Source organism: Oncorhynchus keta, chromosome 18, assembly GCF_023373465.1.
Source record: "Oncorhynchus keta strain PuntledgeMale-10-30-2019 chromosome 18, Oket_V2, whole genome shotgun sequence".
Lineage (NCBI taxonomy): Eukaryota > Metazoa > Chordata > Actinopteri > Salmoniformes > Salmonidae > Oncorhynchus > Oncorhynchus keta.
Window position 1 is genome coordinate 8,946,323 of NC_068438.1, and position 24,701 is coordinate 8,971,023.

Below are 24,701 nucleotides of genomic sequence, written 5' to 3' on the forward strand. Positions count from 1 at the left end.
GGGAAAACATCCCCAATGGGATCTGGGATGGGCTGTGCTCTGGGAACAGCTGCAGCCCATAGTATTGACTGACTGCTGTTGTGACTCCAGAGGTTGGTCACATGTGGTCACATGATGGCTGTCTGGTCTTTAACAGTGTGTGTGTGTGTGTGTGTGTGTGTGTGTGTGTGTGTGTGTGTGTGTGTGTGTGTGTGTGTGTGTGTGTGTGTGTGTGTGTGTGTGTGTGTGTGTGTGTGTGTGTGTGTGTGTGTGTGTGTGTGTGTGTGTGTATGTGTGTGCGCGTGTAAGTTTGTGTGTGCATACTGAAAAGAAACAGAGGCCGAGCAGAGAAAAGCCCAGCATCTGTAGATGATGGGATGAAAAGCATTTCTTCAAGTTAGCCAATATGACCGCACTTTATGAGGGCAGAAACCCAGACCGTTTAAATGAAATGTAGAAACATGACAACCAGAAAACATAAATCTACTGAGCATCCCTTCCAACTGTGGATCCCTGTCTCAGGTCAGGACAACAACATCCAAGTGTTCAGGAAGACACAAAGAGGAAACAGGTCTCAGTAGATAAGCCAGCACAGACATCATATAACACCAGGAATGTCTGCCAGATAAGGTTACACTAACTTTAACACAACTGTCAGCTAAACAATGCTCATATCCTCTTCTCATTTTGCCTTGAGCTGGCCCTCTGTCTAGGTGTATTTATAGTCAAGGGACTTGGTCGGGAACCCCTCTTTAGCATAAATAACAAGAGCGAGAGATGGAATTTGTCTGTGACATGTTTCAGCAGGGAGGTCAACTGGAGTGGGAGGGGTTGCTAGTGCTACCATGTAGCATGGCATCGAAGCAAGTCTACGGTTTAAACTAAGAACTGATTTGAGCTGCATCTCTTCCTAAGAAAAAACTGTTCCTATGAAATAAAAGACACTTTGGAACACACATTTCCCCCAATAAAATTGGATTGGATTTGCCAATAGATCTGATTCAAGACAGAAAAAGTCAATGATGTTGTTACTCATCAATATTGTGTCTCCAGAATCTATTGAATGCAGCTCAACAAAGCAATGTCTATCACTAGGAACCACAATAAGGCTAATGAACAGCAGATCCCCCATCACTCGTCCCCCATCCCTACTGACCTGCATTGGAAGAGGGTGTCCAGGTGACTCTGAATATCCCACGCAGACACTCACACATGGTCCAAAGAGACGCAAAACCACAGAGCACATGCACACAAACACACTTTGACACACTGAAAAAAAGGGAAAAAAAGAGAGATGGGTGCAACTGGATGGACAGATAATTATCTGAAGGTTAGCACTCTGTCTGTCAGTAGGCTGGTGGAAGACCTAGCTGTTTCTGGGCTAGCGTGTAGAAAGAGGGTCCCAGGCTGGGAAAGAGAGAGAGAGAGAGAGAGAGAGAGGGAGGGAGGGAGGGGGAGGGAGGGAGGGAGGGCGACAGGACCGAGACGGAACAGAATGGGACCGCATTAGATCAAGTTGACAGTCAGCAGTTTGCGTGTCCCCCTGGTAAAGCCCTGCTCTTTTGTTCGGTGGCGGGACGGCTTTAGCCCCGGCCCAACACGGCCTTGTGAGCAGGCTTAGTGTTAACTGGTCAATGGACACCATGTCAGACAGAGCTCAAAACAAGCCACAATATAATCAAAAGAAAAACACATTCCCCCTGCCTGGCCTGTGGTAAACAGGCCAACGGGTATCGTAGTAAGATGATCGTACTGTACAGTCAGTCACACACTACTACCACTACTAACAGAGCTTTGAGGCTGAGGGACAACTTGAGAAGTTGGGGAAAGAGCTCAACAATCTTTTTCATGTTTGATTCCAAACAGTGTAATAACTTCAGTGGAAGCGAGAGTACTTATTTCCACTGGTGCAATGTCCATTGCTCTTGTTTCTTGGACCAAGCAAGTCTATTCTTCTTATTGGTGTCCTTTAGTAGTGGTTTCTTTACAGCAATTTGACCATGAAGGCCTGATAAACGTAGTCTCCTCTGAACAGTTGATGTTGAAATTTGTCTATTACTTGAACTCTGTGATGCATTTATTTGGGCTGCAATTTCTGAGGCTGGTAAACTAATGAACTTATCCTCTGCAGCAGAGCTAAATCTGGGTCTTCCTTTCCTGTGGCGGTCCACATGAGAGCCAATTTCGTCATAGCGCTTGATGGTTTTTGCGACTGCACATGAAGAAACTTTCAAAGTTCTTGAAAAGTTCGGCATTGACTGACCTTCATTACAGTAATGATGGACTGTCGTTTGTCTTTGCTTATTTGAGCTGTTCTTGCCATAATATGGACTAGGGCTCTCTTCTGTATACCACCCCTTCCTTGTCACAACACAACGGATTGGCTCAAATGCATTAAGAAGGAACTTTTAACAAGGCACACCTGTTAATTGAAATGCATTCCAGGTGACTACCTCATGAAGCTGGTTGTGAGAATGCCAAGAGTCTGCAAAGCTGTCATCAAGGCAAAGGATGGCTACTTTGAAGAATCTCAAATATAAAACATGTTTAGATTTTTTTTACACTTCTTTGGTTACCACATGATTCCATATTTGTATATTTCATAGTTTTAATGTCTTCACTATTATTCTACAATGTAGGAAGTAGTCAACATAACAAAAAACACTGGAAAGAGTAGGTGCTTCCAAACTTTTGACTGGTACTGTAAGTACTCAGACCCTTTACTCAGTACCTTGTTGAAGCACCTGTGGCAGCGATTACAGTCTCAAGTCTTCTTGGGTATGACGCTACAAGCTTGGCGCACCTGTATTAGGGGTGTTTCTCACATTCTTCTCTGCAGATCCTCTCAGGTTCTGTCAGGTTGGATGGGGAGCGTTGCTGCACAGCTATTTTCAGGTCTCTCCAGAGATGTTCGATCGGTTTCAAGTCTGGGCTCTATCTGAGCCACTCAAGGACATTCAGAGACATGTCCCAAAGTCACTCTTGTGTTGTTTTGGCTGTGTGCTTAGCGTCGTTGTCCGGGTTGGAAGTTTTTTTCTTGTTCTCTGAAGTAGGTTTTCATCAAGAATCTATCTGTACTTTGTTCAGTTCATCTTTCCCTCGATCCTGACTGGTCTCCCAGTCCCTGACGCTGAAAAACATTCCCACAGAATGATGCTGCCACCACCATGCTTCATCGTAGGAATTAATAAATTCAGGTAGCGTTCTCCTGGCATCCGCCAAACCCAGATTCACCAGATGGTGAAGCAAGATTCATCACTCCATAGAACACATTTCCACTGCTCCAGAGTCCAATGATCTTAGGCTTGTTTGTGGTTGCTTGGCCATGTCATGAAGCTCTCGACGAACAGTTCTTGTGCTGACAAGAAGCAGTTTGGAACTCGGTAGTGAGTGTTGAGCTTGTGTGGCCTACCACTTAGCCTACCACTTCACGGCTGAGCCGTTGTTGCTCCTAGATGTTTTCACTTCACATTATACTTATAGTTGACCGGGGGCAGCTCGAGCAGGGAAGAAATTAGACGAACTGACTTTTGGAAATGTCGCATCCTATGGCGCTGCCACGTTGAAAGTCCCTGAGCTCTTCAGTACTGGGAATCACACTGCCAATATTTGTCTATGGAAATTGCATGGCTGTGTGCTCGATTTTATACACCTGTCAGAAACGAGTGTGGCTGAAATAGCTGAATCCACTAGTTGTGTATATTACCATTTGTAAAAAAACATTCCAATATTCTGTAATAACATTTATTTTACACCCTAAAATGAATCCATTTGAAGTAATACAAGGCTATTGCAGATTGCTTTTAAATCCACACTTGATCAGCTCTGGAACGTTCAGCTGGTGGTATCAAAATTCGAAGATGAGTTAGAGTCCACTCCACCGCTTACCTGATTTGCTGTCATGAGACTATCCCCTTAATGTGATCAAATCTGAGTGTTGCCGCTGACCATTCATAACTGCCAACAGACAATCCAATAACACTTGAAGTGGTGAAAAGGAAGTATCCTAATTGGATGATATCATTCAAAAGCACGAGGAGACAAGGAACAGAAGTTCAGGGTCAAAACAATACTTTATTTCCCACATCAGTGTATTATAAACCTGGCATCAAATCCAAGGGTCATACATAGTCCTGATAGCACTCACCTTTTGGCACTTCCATAATCATGACTAATATTGTACGTGCCAGAACGGATCAAAAACAATCTGTTTATGGCAACTAATGTAAACATTTTCACTGCTATGAACTGGATTAATTGTTAATAGTATTTAGACTTTTAATAGCTGAGCTACTCATCTCAATAATGGATTGAGCTGGTCATCGTGTTAGAAAGGATTGGTCAATAGACCAGGGCTTTGGTGTCGGGTCCTCTGCAGTGCCATGCCATCTCTCGCTTTGATGGTGTTTCCATCTGCCATCACTTGCTTGCAGATCCTCCAGCCACTGGTCCTACAGTTATGAGATAACCGGCATTGGATAGTCACAAAGCAGAATACACGACTAAGGAAAACATGAAAATGGGCAGGGAACATCAGCAAGCAGCAAACCATGACCATACAGTAGTTCATCAAATAATGAAAGAAACCATTGTGGCTACAACCCAAATCAACTGGGGCCAAATGTAGCCACCATGTCTAAGGTTGTGGATTGGAAACTGTGTAACTGGAACTAAGTGACATAACTGGAAGAGAGATGCGGTTCCTGGCCTGTAGGTTGGGATAGAGGGAAGCAAAATTGCGGTGGAAGAGGAACCCACCTTCAAGCCATCTGCTACCCACGGAAGAGCCAGACACCACCGATGGAGTCATCACAGACTGCGGCACTAGCATGGCAAAGGCATGCCCCTTGTCTGCATCTGGTCCAGCCTAAAGAATCTGGATAGGGAGAGGATCGGAGCGGATCAGAGGGGTAGAAAATGAGAGCTAAAATATTAGACAGAGAAGGGGTGAAAAACTACAGTCCAGTAACTCCTCAGTACACTTTCCAGAGAGAGGGACACGCAATCATTCATTGATGTCAAGAGGAGAGATCAGGCTTGGTTTCTTAATGCTATGTTACTGTATATGGCTAGATATAAATTAAGATAGAGATCTCATTCCAGGCCATTTGGAAAGAGCACGCCCCAAACCCACCCCTTGCCTATACTCCCCTGGGTAAATAGAACCACCCAGATGGGTGGACACCCTGGGTTGTGAGGGAGTTCCAAAAGGCCCTGGGTCCGGCATAGGGAGAGCCAGGCAGGGAGGAGGGTGACGCCCATGAGTACTGTACGCACCCTTGTCACCACACCTGCCCACTGGCACGACAGGATGATAATTAAAGTGCATTTGATCTTTTGGTAGGAACATTTCTGTCAAAAGAAAACACATATAGGCTACCGTTCCTACACACAAACCAAGATCCTTCCTCCTTACTGGTATGTAAGGCCACCTTTGTGGTCTTTCTTTTCCATTAAGGAGTCCAGTAACACCAGCACCTGTGTGGGAAAAGCCATATGACATCTATATCATCCAGACCAGTGGTTAGGTATTCAGCCCTACAGAATCAATATCACATTGGATGGGAAAGTTGGAGAGTGCAGAGTTGTCTCCCTCTAAGGGACAGGGAGCAGGCGAGTAGGGGGTAGGCTGAGTGATTAGGGGTGAGGAGGGTGGGCTGGCTGGGGGCGTGTCCAGGGTGGTGCTCGGAGCAGCAGCTCCTCTGTCAACACAGGACGTTCAGAGAGAGGCATCCTGTCCTGATAGAGGACAGCGCCACCAAACGCCCACCATGGCTGTAGGCAGTAGGCAAGTACCTCTCCACTCTCCCTCCTCTTCCCCACTGGGTGGAGGCACTGGCACAGGGAAACCAAAATAAACTCTGGGCTGTGCTTTGCATACTTCTGCACCTGCACCTGGACATGGCATTACAGAAATTGTTCTGCGATCTGATCGTGATAAGAGAGTGACGCACACGTGTGTTCACGACAAAGTCCAGTGCATACCGTACCTTATCATGGGCATAGTCCAGTGCATACCTTATTCTGACTGATAGGGCTCTGAGATTTGTATCCTAGAGCGATTGATGAGAATGTGAAGCAACACTGCACGCCATGTGACCTCACTGCCGCTATGGAAACTGCCTTAATGCTGCCCACCAGTGCTTAAACGCTGCTACTGCAATACACTCTACTAATAGGACTAAAACTAATGTTTAACATTCAAATGTATCTCAAACTCTAAATACTGAATGGCCAATTAGGTAATTGATCAAACTAGCAAAGGAAAAAACATACAGATTTTCTTTCTGGGGGTCTAAAATGGCCGGCACACAATAGCTGCCCATAATTTGCAATCGCAATGCTCTACTCTTGGCACTGGGAGCAGTCATCCAAGGCAGTAAACTGAATGATGAAATGGTTCAAATGAACCTACATGAACTTGTAAAGAAAGTATGACTTCTTGCGAAAGTGATAAACGCAGAGAGAGAAAAAAACAACCTCATAGCTTTAATTCTGGGAGTATTTAGTATGGATTAAGAACCCCATTAGATGCTCCACTGAGAGGTATGAGGACTAATCGTGGTGTTAAAACTGGACCTGCAAGGAAATCATTTCTAGAGATTAAAAGGGATTAGCCATGATTGATCATCATTTTTTATAAAATAAGAAGTGACACGAACGGTGAGTTTACACCAGGAGGAGGCATCGCGCGGTGAAACATCGGAAGCCATTCACTTTCAATGGAAGGAAAGCAAGAGAAGCCGATTGGGCGGGGGACCATTGAGCGATGAGAGCATTGGGCGATGGAGCTGAACTGGGCGGGACTAAAATTGGGGAAAGCTGAACAATATTAAAACCTTGTGCTCTGTTATTCAGGAACGTGTCAAGACCTGACTCTCAGAGCCTACCTTCTATTGACCCTGTTGACTCAGGGAAAGATTAGTAGGAAAGCTTTGTTTATCTTTTGGTCCATTCAACAACAGAGCGATACGAACCTTGTTTCAGCAGGATGTTGTATCTATCTATACCTTATGTCATGCCTTATTGGAATGGATTTATTGATAATATCTGTTGGAAAAAAGTTTGGTTGTTGCCACACACATACCTACGTGTTAATGTAACAGTAGCATCGTTACCCATCGCTCCACAAAAGCCGCGACCCTTCTTATTAACAAAAATATTTACTTGTTAACAAAAATCTACCCTACCCTTAAGAAAAACATTGTTACATGACATTGTTACGTGTGTGTGTGTGTGTGTGTGTGTGTGTGTGTGTGTGTGTGTGTGTGTGTGTGTGTGTGTGTGTGTGTGTGTGTGTGTGTGTGTGTGTGTGATCAAAAAGGTTAGTGAAACACTTAGGCTACCAAATCACCAATAAAATAAAAGTTGTAACAGAAATATTTGTACTCTTACCTCATCTTTATGGTGGGTGACTTGGCGCTGATCTAGAAGTTCGAAATTCAATCTATAAAAACTTTAGAAACCTCACCCAAGGGCTCCACAGTTCGTGCGCCCGGAATCATTAGATAACGGGACGATTGTCGTGGATAGAGCATAAGCTGTACAATTATATAGCCTACCAACCGCTCCTAAAAATAAAAACAATAAACGACTGCGATATTTTCCTACAAACTGTAGGGCAAAAGTAACTGTTTTTGATATAGGCCTATATACCGTCATTTTCGCCCGGTCCCAAAGTAACTGTTGACATAATAGATGCTCCTCCTTCTTCTGATGATGTGGAAAAGGTTGGATAGGTGGAGGCCATTGACATCAGAATTCAATTGTGGTCTCAAGGATTTTGCATAGAGACGGGCATAAGCTACTGTGTATATGCATTCGCTAGGCCAAGTCATTTTTTTTCAGGAACAAAAACAGTGAACAAATGTATTTCTTTATTTAGCCTATGTATTATTGTCGTAATAATAATACATTTAATACTAATAATACTGTACTTATTTGTTCATAATGTATCATCATAAAGGCATATTGTTATCATTTTTAGTCTTATCAGTATTAGCCAACTAATATAATCGATGATGGTTGAGGATGATGATGATAATGATGATGGTGATTTTCTCAAAATCTCGGTCATTTAACAAGTGAAGGTATTGCAACTTCTGCAAATAGTTTAGTTCTGAGGAAACTTTCGAAATAGAATGCTTAGAATTGTTAGATCGCCCAGGGAACGTTCCATGGATTTAGAACTATTGACAATATGTTTATAATTGAAATTAAAATCACCACAAAGACCAGGAAGCAAGCTGAGAATGAGAGATATCTATTCTGAAACTGAAGTCTACCACACTTTGGATGTAGTGGGAAAGGGTACCTTCGGAAAAGTGTCAAAATGCTGGAGAGGGAGTGACGGAGAATTAGTGGCGGTAAAAATGATGAAAATGGATGTTCACAGAAATCGAGTGATAAAAAATGAATTAAAACTTATAAGTGCTCTTTCCCGGAATAATTTGAAGACAAGCCACATAGTTCAATTTCACGAGGCCTTCCGTGACCAAACGAATCATTACCTGGTTTTTGAACTATTGGAGAAGAACCTGTATCAGCTTCAGAAAGAGAATGGTTTCAAGCCGATGGCGGTCCGCAACATCAGGACCATCACGTGTCAGATGATAAAAGCACTAGCCAAACTGAAGGAACTCGCCATCATTCATGCTGATCTGAAGCCGGAAAATATAATGATCGTGGATCATTGTCGCCATCCTTTCAGCGTAAAGTTGATTGATTTTGGTTCTGCAAGTATTTTCAGTGAAGTGCATTTTGTTAAGGAGCCATATATCCAATCCAGGTAGAGAGCATATGTTGCACCACATGCTTTGTGATGTCTTGTATTTGTGATTGTGATCATTAAAACAAATTCAGGGTATCTGTGTGAACCCAAAATGATCACATCACAAAAAAAACATTTGGGAAAGAAAATAACTACTTAAATTTGCTCTTACCCTGTTTTTCAAATAACTCACAGGTTCTATAGGTCTCCTGAAATCCTCCTGGGCCTTCCATTCTGTGAGAAAGTGGACATGTGGTCTCTGGGTTGTGTGATGTCAGAGTTGTTCCTTGGATGGCCTCTGTATCCCGGCGATTCAGAGTTCGATCAAGTGAGGTACATCTGCGAGACGCAAGGACTACCGCAAGCCCATCTGCTCAACATGGCCAGCAAGGTTCACAATTTCTTCAAGCTCACCACCAACAGTCGAGGAGAGAATAAATGGCAGCTCAAGCCCAACAAGAGGCGTCCCCCCTCAGGCACAGAAGGCCGTACCCAGGGGAAGCAGCTGGGATCGACAGATCGGAGGAAGTACATCCTCTCCTCCCTGGACCAGCTGGAGACCATGGAGTTCACGGAGCACGACCCAGAGCTCCGCAACGAAGACGTGGCAGCAGAAGTTGAGGACCGCCGGAGCATGGTGCAGCTCCTCAAGCGGATGTTAACCTTGGACTCCCACCAGAGGATCCTACCCAATGCAGCCTTACACCATCCTTTCATCAACATGCACCACTTACGCATGTACCCAGACTACAACCGCTACTATGAGCAGTCCGCTCAGGCTCTCCGTGAAGCCCTGATTCAGGATACAGCTCCAGAGGGAGACAGCTGTCGGTCTCACCATCTGAATGCAGAGAGGGGCCAGCGGTTCCTGTACCCCAGGGAGAAGGAGGCCCACCAGTCATGTCCACGGGTTCAAAATCACCATGACCACCGGGAGGGCTATCCGCCATCCTCAGAGGGTTTACAAGGTAACAATGGGGTTCTCTCCCAGCAGACCCCAGTCCCCAGTGTGCCTCAGTCCCCCACAGCACTGATTGAAGACCTGATGGAGAGCTTGTGCATTGTGGATGAGGCTAGCCTGGAGACCACCATGGGGGTATGGGCGGACAAGGATGTCCAGTGTGCCTTCCATCCGTCCAGTTCTGTGATACCTTCAGATCTCCAAGCTGGCCTCCAACCAAGTGAAAGCATTGCCTTCCAGGAGACTGAGCTAGACTGTCCTCACTTAGGCTCCACCAGCAGAGAGGAAACAGAGAGTGGCTCCATGCTGTCCCATTTCACCAGGCTGTGTGAGAGCCAGCGCCTGAGGCAGCCAGTGGCCAGGTCCTCACGGTCCGATCCTACCCACAGGTTGAGCTACACCTCTGTGCCCCAGGTGGACAAAGCAGGTGAGCCCATAGGCTTCAGTTTCTTTTCTAGGGACCCCACCACCCAACAGGATCTTGCAGGGCCCAGGGAGCAGGCAGGGGCAAAGGAGGCAGCCCGTGATTATGGTTTGGAGGTAAGAGTATGTCATTTTGGAGATACAATATCATTGTCAGTAGAGATTCGTAGCATAATACTGTATAAATGGTGTAGGGTTTACAATTCTGGAACATTTTTGTCATTTTCCATTTTGCTGTCCCACTCTCCCACAGGATATCCAGTTTCTCAATTTTGAACCTGAAGGCTACACCTGTCATTGTGGCCAATGGTGGCCGGCGTGGACCACGGACCCAGAGGTGTCCTCTTACCTGGGCTACGGCCCCCCAGCCTGCTGTAGCCATACACAGCAGCAATGCCTCCACTACTGAGTCTCCTGGTGGGAGGGGGTCAACGTGATCTCCTCAATACAGCAAACAGACACTCTGCCAATGCAAAGCAGGCCTGAATAGACAAGTAGACCCGCATTTTAAAACAGCCCTCTGAAAATGTTGTCGTTTTGAGTTTCATATTGACTGCACAGTGGATAAATAAATGTATAATTTGCAAGACTGCATGCATTATTCATGGTAATGAAATAAGATAGAGAGGGGGGATAGACTTACTTATTCTAAACACTTGTGTATACAACTGCTAAAAATGAAATGACAGACAACTGTTTAAATTCAATTTATTAGGGACATTACTACAAAGGAAGAAGTGTGTACAAATTGTGATCAATATTGTACAGTAACAGAGCGCGCCAAATAATACACAGTGCAGTGCTTTTAAACACTAAGGAACTATGACAGTTGCTGTAACATTCTCCACTGTACTACTCATATTAGACACTCCTCGCAGTGCAAATTCCAGAAAAATCCATTCTGGACTTAATTGCACACATGAAATCAGTTGCTGCACAATCCTATGGGAAACATACTAGTTTTAAAGCTAGGATTCAGAATGATTGAATTTTAAAAAACCTAGAGTCTAGGCTGCATAGAAAAACGAGGCACAACACACCAAACATACATTATAAAGAATAAAAGGATCAAACCAGCATGCCAAGAAACATCAGTCCAAACATTCAACACGTAATATAGCGACCCTCCCTGAGATTCACTGGGATTTATTACCGAGTAGTTGAAGCTGATAATGCCTTATTGTTAACACACAGGCTTGTCTTTTGATCATTGATGTGATAGACCCATTGACGCTGCAGAGGGCAGCATCGTTTTACCCACCTTCTGCTGCAGTACATATTTCCTGCTACTCCTGCAATTATAAAAAAAGTGCTGCAATTTAAGAAATCATCCCAGAAACACCTGCTGATTAGAATCCATTCCTCCCCATGCTGACTTGGAGGACACAGGCCCTGTAACATTCTAGAGTGGAGGTTCCAAACTCCAGGCTTCGAGTATCTCAAACAGTAGACTTTTGTATTGTAGCCCCAGACAAGCACACCAGATTAAACTTGTCAACTAATCATCAGGCCCTCAAGGAGTTGAATCCCCCCCAAATTTGCCAGAGGCCACAGCAAAAATGTGTGCTATACTCCAGGACTGGAGTTGGGAACCCCTGGACTAGAGTGTAGTATTGTATCTAACACACCATTTTGAGGTCGGTGTGCTGGTGGATTGGGGTGCTGTAGCCGGAGTCCCAGTCCCTTTTGAACACGGCCTGTAGTTGTGCTTGGACCGTAGGCTCCACTGACTGGGCAGCCGTTTGGTTCACCACCAGAGCCGATCCAGCAGTGTTCACAAAATAGTCTCCAGACCAGTTAGAGGTACCTGGTGATCAATGGGAGACACAATAACGTTGCATTGTATAGTGCATGGGATCTGTAGGTTGTGCATAACGTCTGAGAAGTTACCTCTGGTTTTAACATCAGCAATTGTTGATTGGCATTATACAGTAGCATGACTGGTGCACGTGTTATCTAGGAGAGAGCGGAATCACCTATGTAGGCGACCTTGTCCGTCACCATGTACTTGTTATGGTTGACCCTGGCAAAGGGGATTTCTTTCTGCCTGGGATTGGCTGGCACAACAAAGAGTTTCTGTGAAACAGTGAAGAAAGTAATATTAATATATTAATATTTAACAATTGCTCTTGTGGAGGACCTTACCATATCAATGATGGTAAGTAAAGTGCATGATGAGTAGCGAGAGGTCCTACTCACCACCTGGACATCCAGCTTGGCCTTGGGTTTCTGCATTGAATCCAAGGCTTTCAGGAAGGGGATCATGACAGGCGAAGTGCTGGCCCAACAGCTGATGAGCAGACGCACCTTCACCCGCTTCTCGTATGCCACACGTCTGATCTGAGTGTCAATTTCTGCCCAGTACCTGCAGAGGGCGCCACACAGAGGGTTAGGCCAGAGTCATATGGGCAAATTATTATTTTTGTAGAAAATTGTTATCTTTATTTAACTAGGCAAGTCAGTTAAGAACAAATTATTATTTACAATGATGGCCTACCCCAGCCAAACCCATCCGACGCTGGGCCAATTGTGCGCCTCCCTATGGGACTCCCAATCACGGCCGGATGTGATACAGCCTGGATTCAAACTAGGGACTGTAGTAACGCCTCTGGCACTGAGATGCAGTGCCTTAGACCGCTGTGCCACTCGGGAGCTCTAAGCCTTGTGTGCTTTATTAATTATAAACTGAATACATATCGTAAACTTTGGAGAGGTTAATACATTAAAATAGAAGGCTGACCGTTTGGGTCGCGAGAACTCCATGGTGGGCAGGTAGTTCATGACAGCGATGTAGATAAACTCCTGTGCGTCCTCCATCACACTGAGAATAGACTGCAGGTCTCCGGTCCTCCCAGCAGCACAGAAAGATGGTGGAGAACTCTGAAGGTACAGCACAGTCAAATTAAGTATAGTAATATGTCTAACATAGGACCAGAGAAAAATAAGATGGGGAATTCCATAACGAGACTTCACAAACCAGTATAATTTGTATTATATGATTAAATTATTGGATTATTGAACATGTGCACGTTTAGTCAATTCTTACCGTCAGATACACGTGGGAGGCTGTGCCGTTGAGTGGCAACTGCAGGGGAGAGTCCTTATTGTAAAGAGTGTTGAAACTGCTGGGCCAAGGGGACGGGATGGGTGTGTCTTTTTGCCCAAGGTACCAGTAGGCCTCGAAGATCTTCCCCAGGTCTGCAGCCAAGCAGCTGCAGTTGTACACCACAGCCCCCAGCTCCTTCACCTAAACAGGACAACAGAGGACGGACTGAACCAAAGCTACTTTCCCAACACTTGATGTGTACATTTTAGACAATACCCTGACACTCCAAACTTGCGATATAATGTTTACACTTTAAAAGAACAAGGAAATAGGATTACATCCTCCAAAAAAAAAAACACAAGAATAACTTTTCGAATAGTTTAAGGAACTCGTATAGTTACATTTTCATTTTTGAACAACAGATTGTTTTATTGTTAACTTAAAAATAAATAATAATAATATGGGGGTGAGGCTGAGTGTGAGGGCACAGAGGAGACTCACCTGGGTAAGGGACCTCCAGTCCATGTTGGCACTGCCAATGTAGATGTGCTTCTTGTCCACCACCCAGAACTTGGTGTGAAGTACTCCAGTGGTCAAATCCCGCATGTTCACGGCTCTTACATCAGCACCTAAAAAAATGAGCTGCCATTATCACCACAAAAAGCAAACAAAGTAATACTTCCTTATCTGTAGTTAGCAGCTTGATTGCGGTCAAATTAACTCGTGCAAATTCAATGGAATTGAAAACATAAATGCACGGTCAGAGAACCCCTTACCAGAACTTTGTAATAGATTGAGGTCTTCGTGATGTTGGGACTCTGTTGGTGTATTTACAGCGATGCGGACAGAGAGCTTCCCAGACACCTGAGCTAGCCTATTCAGGACATCCTCGCCCTATAGACGAAACAACTGTTTAGACTAAAATAAGCCACAACTGCCCACAGGTTAGAACTGCATCGCATTGCCTGCCAATCACTGAAAACACTCACCTTATCCGCCGTTGGCTCATGAGAGCCTGTGTCTTTGTTGGTGAGCGTCCAATAGAAAGACGCAATGTCCACGCTACTGCGAGCCTCACTAATCAGGTTTAGCCAAGCCTGGTAGATGGATGGGTTGGTGACACTAGAATTGAACTCTAACCCCTCTGGGATGCTCTCCAATAGAACGATTCTGGAAGAGAAAAAGGAAGTGTCATTGTTTTACTAAACCCTTGAACAGTTAAGGATAGCACCTGTTCTGCAAAACATGACAATGGTGGTCAACCACGTAACCACAAAGGAGTTAAAGCTGCAGAATGATAGAGAATGAATGAGCAGAAAAAGATGTTTACAGTGAGCACCCAAACAGTGGGAAATTAGACATTGTACAGAGGCCCACTCACTTGCAGGGGTCGGTGCAGGTATCAGTGAGAGGAAGTGGGAGCTGGAAGGCAGGCTTGTTTGGGGAGGAGGTAACCACGGGAAGCAGCAGGGTCTGGAGGAACACGGCAGCCAATAGCAGACTGACCACCCCAGTGAGACCCAGCAGACACCTATAATACTACACACAGAGATGGCATGAGCATAGTCATGTAGAGGTGACCCTGACCAGACCATCCTGACCAAAGAGGAATGAGATAAAGGTTATGGAACTGAGGTTGAATAGAATCAAATCAAATTGTATTTGTCACATGCACCGAATACAACAGGTGTAGTAGACCTTACAGTGAAATGCTTACTTACAAGCCCTTAACCAACAATGCAGTTAAGAAAAATAAGCGTTAAGACAGTACTTACTAAAATAAAATGAAGTAAAACATAAATAAATATATATACACATTGAAAAAATAATAAAGTTGAAAAAATATATATATATTAAAGAGCAACAATAAAAGGACACTAGTGAGGCTATATACAGGGGGGAGGGGTACAGGTACAGAGTCCACGTGGGCACAGGTTCGTGGAGGTAATTGAGGTAATATGTACATGTAGGTAAAGTGACTATGCATAGATAATAAAGAGAGAGTAGCAACAGAGTAAAAATGGGAGGGGGGGGTCAATGAAAATAGTCCGGGTAGCCATTTGATTAGCTGTTCAGAAGTATTAATGCTTGGGGCGAGAAGCTGTCATGAAGCCTTTTGGACATAGACTTCACGCTCCGGTACCACTTGCTGTGTGGTATCAAAGAGCAACAGTCTATGACTAGGGTGGCTGGAGTCTTTGGCAATTTTTAGGGCCTTCCTCTGACACCACCTGGTATAGAGATCCTGGATGGCAGGAAGCTTGGCCCCAGTGATGTACTGGGCCGTACGCACTACCCTATGTAGTGCCTTGCGGTCAGAGGCCGAGCAGTTGCCATACCAGGAGGTCATGCAACCAGTTAGGATGCTCTCGATGGTGCAGCTGTAGAACCTTTTGAGGATCCGAGGACGCATGCCAAATCTTTTCAGTCTCCTGAGGGGGAATAGGCGTTGTCGTGCCCTCTTCACGACTGTCTTGGTGTGTTTGGAGCATGATAGTTTGTTGGTGATGTGGACACCAAGGAACTTGAAGCTCTCAACCTGCTCCACTACAGCCCAGTCGATGAGAATGGGGGTGTGCTCGGCCCTCCTTTTCCTGTAGTCCACGATCATCTCCTTTGTCTTCATCACATTGTGGGAGAGGTTGTTATCCTGGCACCACACTGCCAGGTCTCTGACCTCCTTCCTATAGACTGTCTCATCATTGTCGGTGATCAGGCCTACCACTGTTGTGTCATCGGCAAACTTAATGATGCTGTTGGAGTCATGTTTGGCCATGCATTCATGGGTGAATAGGGAGTACAGGAGGGGACTGAGAACGCACCTCTGAGGGGTCCTCCCCATGTTGATGATCAGCATGGCAGATGTGTTGTTACCTACCCTTACCACCTGGGGGCAGCCTGTCAGGAAGTCCAGGATCTAGTTGCAGAGTAAGGTCTTTAGTCCCAAGGTCCTTAGCTTATTGATGAGCATTGAGGGTACTCTGGTGTTGAACTCTGAGCTGTAGTCAAGGAATAGCATTCTCACGTAGGTGTTCCTTTTGTCCAGGTGGGAAAGAGCAGTGTGGAGTGCAAAAGAGATTGCGTCATCTGTGGATCTGTTGGGGCGGTATGCAAATTGGAGTGGGTCTTGGGTTTCTGGGATAATGGTGTTGATGTGAGCCATGACCAGCCTTTCAAAGCACTTCATGGTTACAGACATGAGTGCTACGGGTTGGTAGTCATTTAGGCAGGTTACCTTGGTGTTCTTGGGCACAGAGACTTTGGTCGTCTGCTTGAAACATGTTGTTATTATAGACTCGGTCAGGCACAGGTTGAAAATGTCAGTGAAGACACTTGCCAGTTGGTCAGCGCATGCTCGGAGTACACATCCTGGTAAGCCCTGCGGCCTTGTGTATGTCGACCTGTTTAAAGGTCTTACTCACATCGGCTATGGAACATCTGGAACATCTGGTGCTCTCATGCATGCTTCAGTGTTGCTTGCCTCGGATCGAGCATAGAAGTAATTTAGCTCGTCTTGTAGGGTCGTGTCACTTTGGTTGCTTGCGGCTGTGCTTCCCTATGTAGTTCGTAATAGTTTGCAAGCCCTGACACATCCGACGAGCGTCGGAGCCGGTGTAGTAGGATTAAATCTTACTCCTGTATTGACACTTTGCCAATTTGATGGTTCATCGGAGGGCATAGCGGGATTTCTTATAAGCTTCCGGGTTAAAGTCCCGCTCCTTGAAAGCGGCAGCTCTACCCTTTAGCTAAGTGTGAATGTTGCCTGTAATCCATGGCTTCTAGTTGGGTATGTACGGTCAGTGTGGGGATGACGTCGGAAGAATCCCAGAACATATTCCAGTCTATGCTAACAAAACAGTCCTGTAACTTAGAATCTGCTTCATCTGACCACTTCTGTATTGAGCGAGTCACTGGTACTTCCTGCTTTAGTTTTTGCTTTTAAGCAGGAATCAGGAGGATAGAGATTTGGTCAGATTTGCCAAATGGAGGGCGAGCTTTGTACGCATCTCTGTGTGTGAATTAAAGGTGGTCTAGAGTTTTTTTCTCACCTGGTTGCACATGTAACATGCTGGTAGAAATGAGGTAAAATGTATTTAAGTTTGCCAGTATTAAAGTCTCTGGCCACTAGGAGCTCCACCTCTGGACAAGCATTTTCTTCTTTGCTTATGGCATTTACACAGCTCGTTGGGTGATGTCTTAGTGCCAGCATCGGTTTGTGGTGGTAAATAGACAGCTACGAAAAATATAGATGAAAACTCTCTTGGTAAATAGTGTGGTCTACAGCTTATCATGAGATACTCTACCTCAGGCGAGCAAAACCTTGAGATTTTCTTCATATTAGATTTTGTGCACCAGCTGTTATTTACAAATAGACAGACTGCCACCCCTTGTCTTACAGGAGGCAGCTGTTCTATCTTGCCGATGCATGGAAAACCCAGCCAGCTGTATGTTATCCATGTCGTCTTTTAGCCATGACTCGGTGAAACATAAGATATTACAGTTTTTAATGTCTCGTTGGTAGGTTAGTCTTGATAGGAGCTCATACATTTTATTATCCAATGATTACACGTTGGCTAATAGGACTGATGGTAGAGGCGGATTACCCACTCGCCATCGGATCCTTACAAGGCACCCCGACCTATGTCCCCGATATCTCAGTCTCTTCTTCATGCGAATGACAGGGATTGGGCCTTGTCCGGTGTCCGAAGTAAATCCTTTATTTCCGACTCTTTAAATAAATAAAAAAACTCTTTGTCCAGTACGAGGTGAGTAATCGCTGCCCTTATTTCCAGAAGTTATTTTCAGTCATAAGAGACAGTGGCAGAAGCATTATGTACAAAATAAGTTACAAATACTGTAAAATAAAACACACGCAATAGCACAATTGGTTAGGAGCCCGTAAAACGGCAGCCATCTCCTCCAGCGCCATTAGTGATCGAAATCACCATGAGTCCCATGAGAATTTGTTTGTTTAAAATACTATTTTGCCCATGTAATTCAGTGGTTGTTATTTTCAGTGGTCCCTAGTAGACACATTCACACACAAAATTGATTTTCAAAACTATGCCTGAGTAGATATCTAGCTTTGAATGTCCTGACCAGTCCTGATGTTGCCAATTGCCAGTTTGAGTCAATTCCTACAACTCCCAAGATTCCCCTCTCTCTAACTGGGTGGAATGGACGACGTGTGGGTTGAACTTGGTTCCCACGTGTAGGTGTCAAAAGTGCTTAAACCTCATCAAAAAAGAACAATGTTCCTTGAGTTCTGTCGCAGTTTAGAGTGAAGAAAAGCAGCTTAACAGCCATGCTCTGTGTTCGCTCATGTCTCATCAATGAGCAGCCTAAGCAGAGCCGTTGCTATGGATACTCAGACACACGCAGAGCCATCATGAGCAGAGCAAGCAGTGCTCAGGGAGCGGGTGACATAGAGAGAGGAGCAGCTAATTTTAATAATTATTTCAGGCAGAAGCAATCTGGCCTGAACGTTGCAGGCATGGGTAAGGCTCAGACAGGGCTCTATTAAACATTGGTCACAGAAGATCATTTGAATTACATGCCCAACGTAAGTTGTGCTGCTTTCTAATAATCACTGGCATAGAAGAGCAGGATAGAAGTGTAAAGTGTTAAATGCAACTTTTTGACACACGGGTTGTTTCGATAGCTATGATGCAACTGTATGCTAAATTATGATATGCGTAGTGGAATGACTAGAAATACACATGAAAATTAATTTAGGGTACATTCCCTTTTAACTCACAACCTTGGCCACTGACTAATCATCTTTTTACACCATTTTCATTAGGTTGCTTGGTAAATGTCATTAATATTGGATACCATCTGTGCTTTCCCGCAGGACTCTTCTCTCCCCGACTCCACATTACACATCTGCACCAGAAGAAGATATTAAGGAGTTAGAAAAATGAGACACAAAATTCCGTCAAAATGTATGACAACAGTACTGACAAAAACCATACCTTCTCGTAGGGAATATCAGAAATCATGGTTAGAGAGTAGTCACTTTTGACAAAGTTCTTCAGGATTCCGATCAGAAAAGGCTCTAAACAGAACAGAAGAAAATGACATCAAATCATTTAAGACCCAGCTATAGTTTTTAATTCTAGTCCTTTAGCAGACGCTCTTATACTCTGGATAACTTACAGGAGCAATCAGGGATAAGTGCCTTGCTGTTTGTGGTTGAAGTGACAGGAAACGTGTTGAGCTGTATCTCTATAGTGCCTGATGAGTGACCTTACTCACTGAGCCCCTATATCACAATGAATGGTGGAATACAGTACTCTCAGTCAGTAGTGTTATTCCACCGATGACATACCATCGTCTCCACACTACCTCTGCCCCCCCCCCCACCCCCACCCCCAATTCTGTCAAGACCTATTCATAATAAAGAAAGTTCAAGGTGTCATTAACACTATAGAAGAATGACTGACTTCAAAGCTACAGGCCAGGAGTGTTTGCAGGCAGGTGTTCAAGATAATGCACAGGCCTATATGGTGCACACTTTACATACAGTGCACACTTTACATACAGTGCATGCAGAAAGTATTCAGAGCCCTTGAATTTTCCAAATTTGATTTTTTTTAAATGTATCTAAACACAATACCCCATAACGACAAAGCAGGTTTTTAGAAATGTCTGCTAATTTATATATGTTTTAAAACAGCAATACCTTATTTACGTAAGTATTCAGACCCTTTGCTATGAGACAAGAAATTGAGCTCAGGTGCATCCGGTTTCCATTAATCATGCTTAATGATTGATTGGACATGATTTGGAAAGGCACAAACCTGTCTATATAAGGTCCCACAGTTGACAGTGCGTCAGAGCAAAAACCAAGCCATGAGGTTGAAGGAATGGTCCTTAGAGCTCCGAGACAGGATTGTGTCGAAGCACAGATTTGGGGAAGATTACCAAAACATTTATGCAGCAATGAAGGTCCCCAAGAACACAGTGGCCTCCATCATTCTTAAATGGAAGAAGTTTAGAACCACCAAGACTCTTCCAAGAGTTGGCCGCCCGGCCAAACTGAGCAATCAGGGGAGAAAAGCCTTGGGCAGAGAGGTGACCAAGAACCCGATAGTCACTGACAGAGCTCCAGAGTTCCTCAGTGGAGATGGGAGAACTTTGAAGAAGGACAATCATCTCTGCAGCACTCCACCAATCAGGCCTTTATGGTAGCCTGGCCAGACGGAAGACACTCTTCAGTAAAAGGCACATGACAACACGCTTGGAGTTTGCCAAACGGCACCTAAAGGACTCTGACCATGAGAAACAAGATTCTCGGGTCAGATGAAACCAAGATTGAACTTTTTGGCCTGAATGCCAAGCGTCACTTCTTGAGGAAACTAGGCACCTCTCATCACCTGGCCAATACCATCCCTACAGTGAAGCATGGTGGATGCAGCATCATGCTGTGGGGATGTTTTCAGTGGCAGCAACTGTGCGACTAGTCAGGATTGAGGGAAAGATGAACGGAGCAAAGTACAGAGAGATCCTTGATGGAAAAACTGCTCAGGACCTCAGACTGGGGCGAAGGTTCACCTTCCAACAGGACAACAATGCTAAGCACACAGCCAAGACAATGCAGGAGTGGCTTCAGTACAAGGTCTCTGAATTTCCTTGATGGCCCAGCCAGAGCCTTGACTTGAACCCAATCGAACATCTCTGGAGAGACCTGAAAATATCTGTACAGCGACGCTCCCCATCCAATCTGACAGAGCTTGAGAGGATCTGCAGAGAAGAATGGGAGAAACTCCCCAAATACAGGTGTGCCAAGCTTGTAGCGTAATACCCAAGAAGACTCAAGGCTGTAACCGCTGCCAAAGGTGCTTCAACAAAGTACAGAGTAAAGGGTCTGAATACTTATGAAAATGTGATTTCCATTTATTATTATTTATTTATTTGTACAAATTTGCTAAAATGTCTAAACCTGTTGTTGCTTTGTTATTATGGGGTATTGTGTGTAGATTGATGAAGATTAAATTAATTTAATCCATTTTATAATAAGGCCGTAACATAAAATGTGGGGGGAAAAAATCAAGGGGCCTGAATACTTTCCGAATGCACTGTATCATTTGGCAAACAGCACGAGATACTCCAGAGCACATCTTGTGGCTTGACATTTAATTTGTGGAACGCATTTCCTATGCTCATGACTCCAATAAGATAATACGCCATTTCTGGACAAAATGTTCCAGAAAAGCAGAAGCATCTTAGATACGCTTAAACATATCAGTTTCTGAGGAGAAGTTAAATGAGCTGTTTCAGAGATGCAAGTCACGAGTGGGAAGCCTCGACTGAGGGCAGGGCTCTAGTGACTATGAATAGGCTATCAAGCTGTACGAACTTAAAGGCAAGACGTTAACAGAATCATGTTGACCATTGTTTGCTTTGCTAATGACTGGTTCTCAAAGACACAAATAACAAGTGCTTTTAGTCAAACAAATGGCATATTCTTAGTGCTAAATTCAACAAGACAAAACAAAACATTGTCTTGTGGCTGGCCTGGTCTATCTCTTTGTAAGAATAACTACATTTGTAGGGTAAATAAGAGGAAGAATGCTTCTGAGGCGAGTCAGCGTTAGAGAAAATGCTACTTATTTCAAACTCTACCCTTAAATGGTTATCTTCAATGACCGTGTCATTATGGAAGATAAGGTGGCTACATTTGGAGCTTGCCCCATGGTAACTGGCATTGAGTCATAGACAAACACGGTTATGCGTAGGTCCCCATATCCATGGTACAGTGAAATAAAGACTTGATAAAACATATTGTTTCAGATTTTGTGTTTATGTTCCTCTTTCTCCCTTGTCAGTAAATTGAGTGTCGTAACCACCAATTGCCTACGCATATTGAAAGTGTTCTGGTGTGGAACACCTAGAGTAGGCCTATGAGTCAATTTCCTGTTTTTATTTGCTGAACTTGTCAATCAATTAGATATCATATTGCATGAGTATTGCAGCGGTTACATTATAGTCATAACATTGTTGCAACCAGTGGAGTTAAATACTTAATTAAAAATACTTTAAAGTACTACTTACGTAGTTTTTGGGGGTATATGTACTTTACTAAATACATTTTTGCCAACTTTTACTCTACTACATTCCATAAAGATAATAATGTACTTTTTACTGCATACATTTTCCCTGACACCCAAAAGTACTCATTACATTTTGACAGGAAAATGGTCCAATTCACACACTTATCAAGAGAACATCCCTGGTCATCCCTAAATGCCTCTGATCTGGCTGACTCACTACACACAAATGCTTCGTTTGTAAATTATGTCTGAGTGTTGGAGTGTGCCCCTGGCTATCCGTCAAATAATAATAATAATAATAATTGTGCTGTCTGGTTTGTTTGCTTAATATACTGAATTTGAAATGTTTTATACTTTTACTTTTGATATTTAAGTACATTTTAGAAGTTCCATTTACGTTTGATACTTAAGTACATTTAAAACTAAACACTTTTAGACTTTTACTCAAGTAGTATTTTACGGGGTGACTTTCACTTTTACTTGAGTCATTTTATATTAGAGCATCTTTACTTTTACTCAAGTATGACAATTAGTACTTTTCCCACCACTGGTTGCAACAATGTTTCGATGTTTGGAGCGTGCCTAGATGATCAAAGGCTATATAAGCAAGTAAAACAACAAGACACTCACATCCATACCTGAAATCATGCGGCCAGGCCTTGTGAAATCTGTCATGGATTAAATTACCGAATGTAAATTATCGTTAATGTTTTTACCGGTTACATTAGGCTATTGTTTTTAACAACTAAATGTAGATCAACAAAATGCAATTGCCAGAATGAAAAAATACCAGAGCTTATACTTTACAAATTGGCTACGCCGTCTCGAGCGTGTGGTCATATGACCAAGCCTAAACAACCAATGAGAATCCAACCCAACGTCATATGTGAGGCATCGCATCTAACGCCTGAAAGTAGATGCCTTACATACGGATCTTGACAAGGATGCAAAAGTGCCGAGTGTGGTTGTCTTCTGCACGGTTTAACCAATCAAGTAAATGTGGAGGAGTTAAGATGGACGTTAACGCCAAAAGCGGATAGTCGCGTCACAGACTCTCTTTCCATTTCCCCTGAAAACCTGTACATCTCGATGTCGGGGACTCGACAGGCTCTGCAGAGGCTACATCCATAAAGATAGATAGAAGACTCATTTTTGTATCTGTACAGGGACGGGCAACGCCATTGAGGCAATATACATTTTGAAGTAGTCAATTTTCTTCTTCATGATTGGCTGACCCCTCCTCGTGACCAAGTTGGACATCACCAAGTTGAAAGTTCCACCTAGTTGACTACATTAATAAAAATTGTGTAAGACCTTCAATGGCGCTGTCCACGCTAAGATGGCCTTTTGGCCACTGGAGGCTTCTATCATACTCTATGGCTACATCAACCCAAAAGCCCCTCATTGTACTCGCCATGTAGTTTGAAAACCAAACGAGGGCGCTGTAAGATCATAGCAAATCCTATTGGGTTTATTAATTTGATCTGATTATACTGATTATGGTAACAATCCACAGATACTGCGACTGATGCCAAAAGCAGGTGATGCCCAGGCCTACAATGAATGGGTAAGTCCCTTTTGTAGTGAAGTCCCACTGTCATGTGCGCAGGTATTTTTATTTTTGTCACATCCTAGTCACAAACCCGATAGAGGCCCCTAAAATAGGTTCAGATTAATGTTGATCATCAACAATATGCATATTTATGCTAATAATAGAAAAAAATAACAATCTACATCATCATCACACACACACTGTTTACTTTATTTTATCATAAAGTGTTGTGTAATTTGCTGCGTCTTTCAGTGCTGTGAGGCAAGGTGCGGGAAAATGAAGCGGTAATAACGTCCCCAGGGAGGGGACAGCCGTTGAAGGGCGAGGCCCTCGGGAATTGTCGCTCATCCAGGATACGATCAGGTGAATAACTCCTCTGAAACGGTCGCTCATCCAGGATACGATAAATAACTCCTCCCGTCATGCCAAGAAATTCTACTTTCTCTATGAACTATTCTGTAGGTATGGACATGGTCCATATACTCGATTGCGCTTGGACCAATTATAAATGTTTCGATAAAAAAGTAAATATATTTATAAATAAATAAGCATAAGTAAATAATGATCACTTGCATTTGGAGGAAGTGACGTTTGATAATGTAGCCTATTGTTTCTTGCGTTGCGCTATTCCTTGCAGGCTGACTGCAAGGCAAACGTATTAATGAAAATGTTTTTAATCATTGGTTTAGAATAGATACATTTTATTGTGTTAAAAGTTAAAAGTCATATATTCAAATATTTTTGATTTTTTTTAATGACAGCCCAGAGACTGGCACCAAAAAACGGGCACCAAAAAAAATGTGCCTACTGTGTTTGACTGTGTCTGTGTGTCAAAACTATAGCCTAGGGCCTAGCCTAACCCATATCGAACACCTGCTATTGTAAAGGGAGATTTACCTGTTTAGCCTACCTGT

The 24,701-nt window shown here is 43.7% G+C and overlaps 2 protein-coding genes and 1 long non-coding RNA gene across 7 annotated transcripts; 1 reads left to right on the forward strand and 2 right to left on the reverse strand.

The window, feature by feature from the left end:
- Positions 1-4,033: 4,033 nt before the first annotated feature.
- LOC118397182 (uncharacterized) lies at positions 4,034-8,213 on the reverse strand. Its single transcript, XR_004828372.2, has 3 exons — positions 7,375-8,213; positions 4,738-4,855; positions 4,034-4,430 (listed from the first exon to the last, which is right to left on the reverse strand). It is a non-coding gene; the product is annotated as an uncharacterized LOC118397182 (long non-coding RNA).
- Positions 8,214-8,552: 339 nt separating this feature from the next.
- LOC118397181 (probable serine/threonine-protein kinase dyrk1) lies at positions 8,553-10,718 on the forward strand. The gene is made up of 3 exons (XM_035791695.2): positions 8,553-8,695; positions 8,945-10,250; positions 10,387-10,718. Exons 1-3 carry the CDS (start codon positions 8,553-8,555, stop codon positions 10,540-10,542), a joined length of 1,605 nt encoding a protein of 534 aa, XP_035647588.2. The 3' UTR covers positions 10,543-10,718.
- A 109-nt stretch (positions 10,719-10,827) lies between these two features.
- Positions 10,828-23,140, reverse strand: LOC118397183 (5'-3' exonuclease PLD3-like). 5 transcript variants are annotated; one of them, XM_035791698.2, is made up of 13 exons: positions 23,026-23,140; positions 22,874-22,903; positions 19,155-19,237; positions 19,015-19,065; positions 14,561-14,718; positions 14,169-14,349; positions 13,956-14,073; positions 13,681-13,808; positions 13,180-13,380; positions 12,874-13,013; positions 12,333-12,498; positions 12,110-12,209; positions 10,828-11,940 (listed from the first exon to the last, which is right to left on the reverse strand). In XM_035791698.2, the coding sequence occupies exons 2-13, from the start codon at positions 22,881-22,883 to the stop codon at positions 11,753-11,755; spliced, it is 1,524 nt and encodes a 507-aa protein (XP_035647591.1). In that variant the 5' UTR covers positions 22,884-22,903; positions 23,026-23,140; the 3' UTR covers positions 10,828-11,752. The 5 variants fall into 5 exon arrangements, with proteins under 5 accessions (XP_035647591.1, XP_035647594.1, XP_035647593.1 ...); XM_035791701.2 differs by having other exon boundaries at positions 22,866-22,903; positions 23,026-23,043; XM_035791700.2 differs by lacking the exon at positions 23,026-23,140 and adding an exon at positions 19,339-19,444 and having other exon boundaries at positions 22,874-23,019.
- Positions 23,141-24,701: the final 1,561 nt, after the last annotated feature.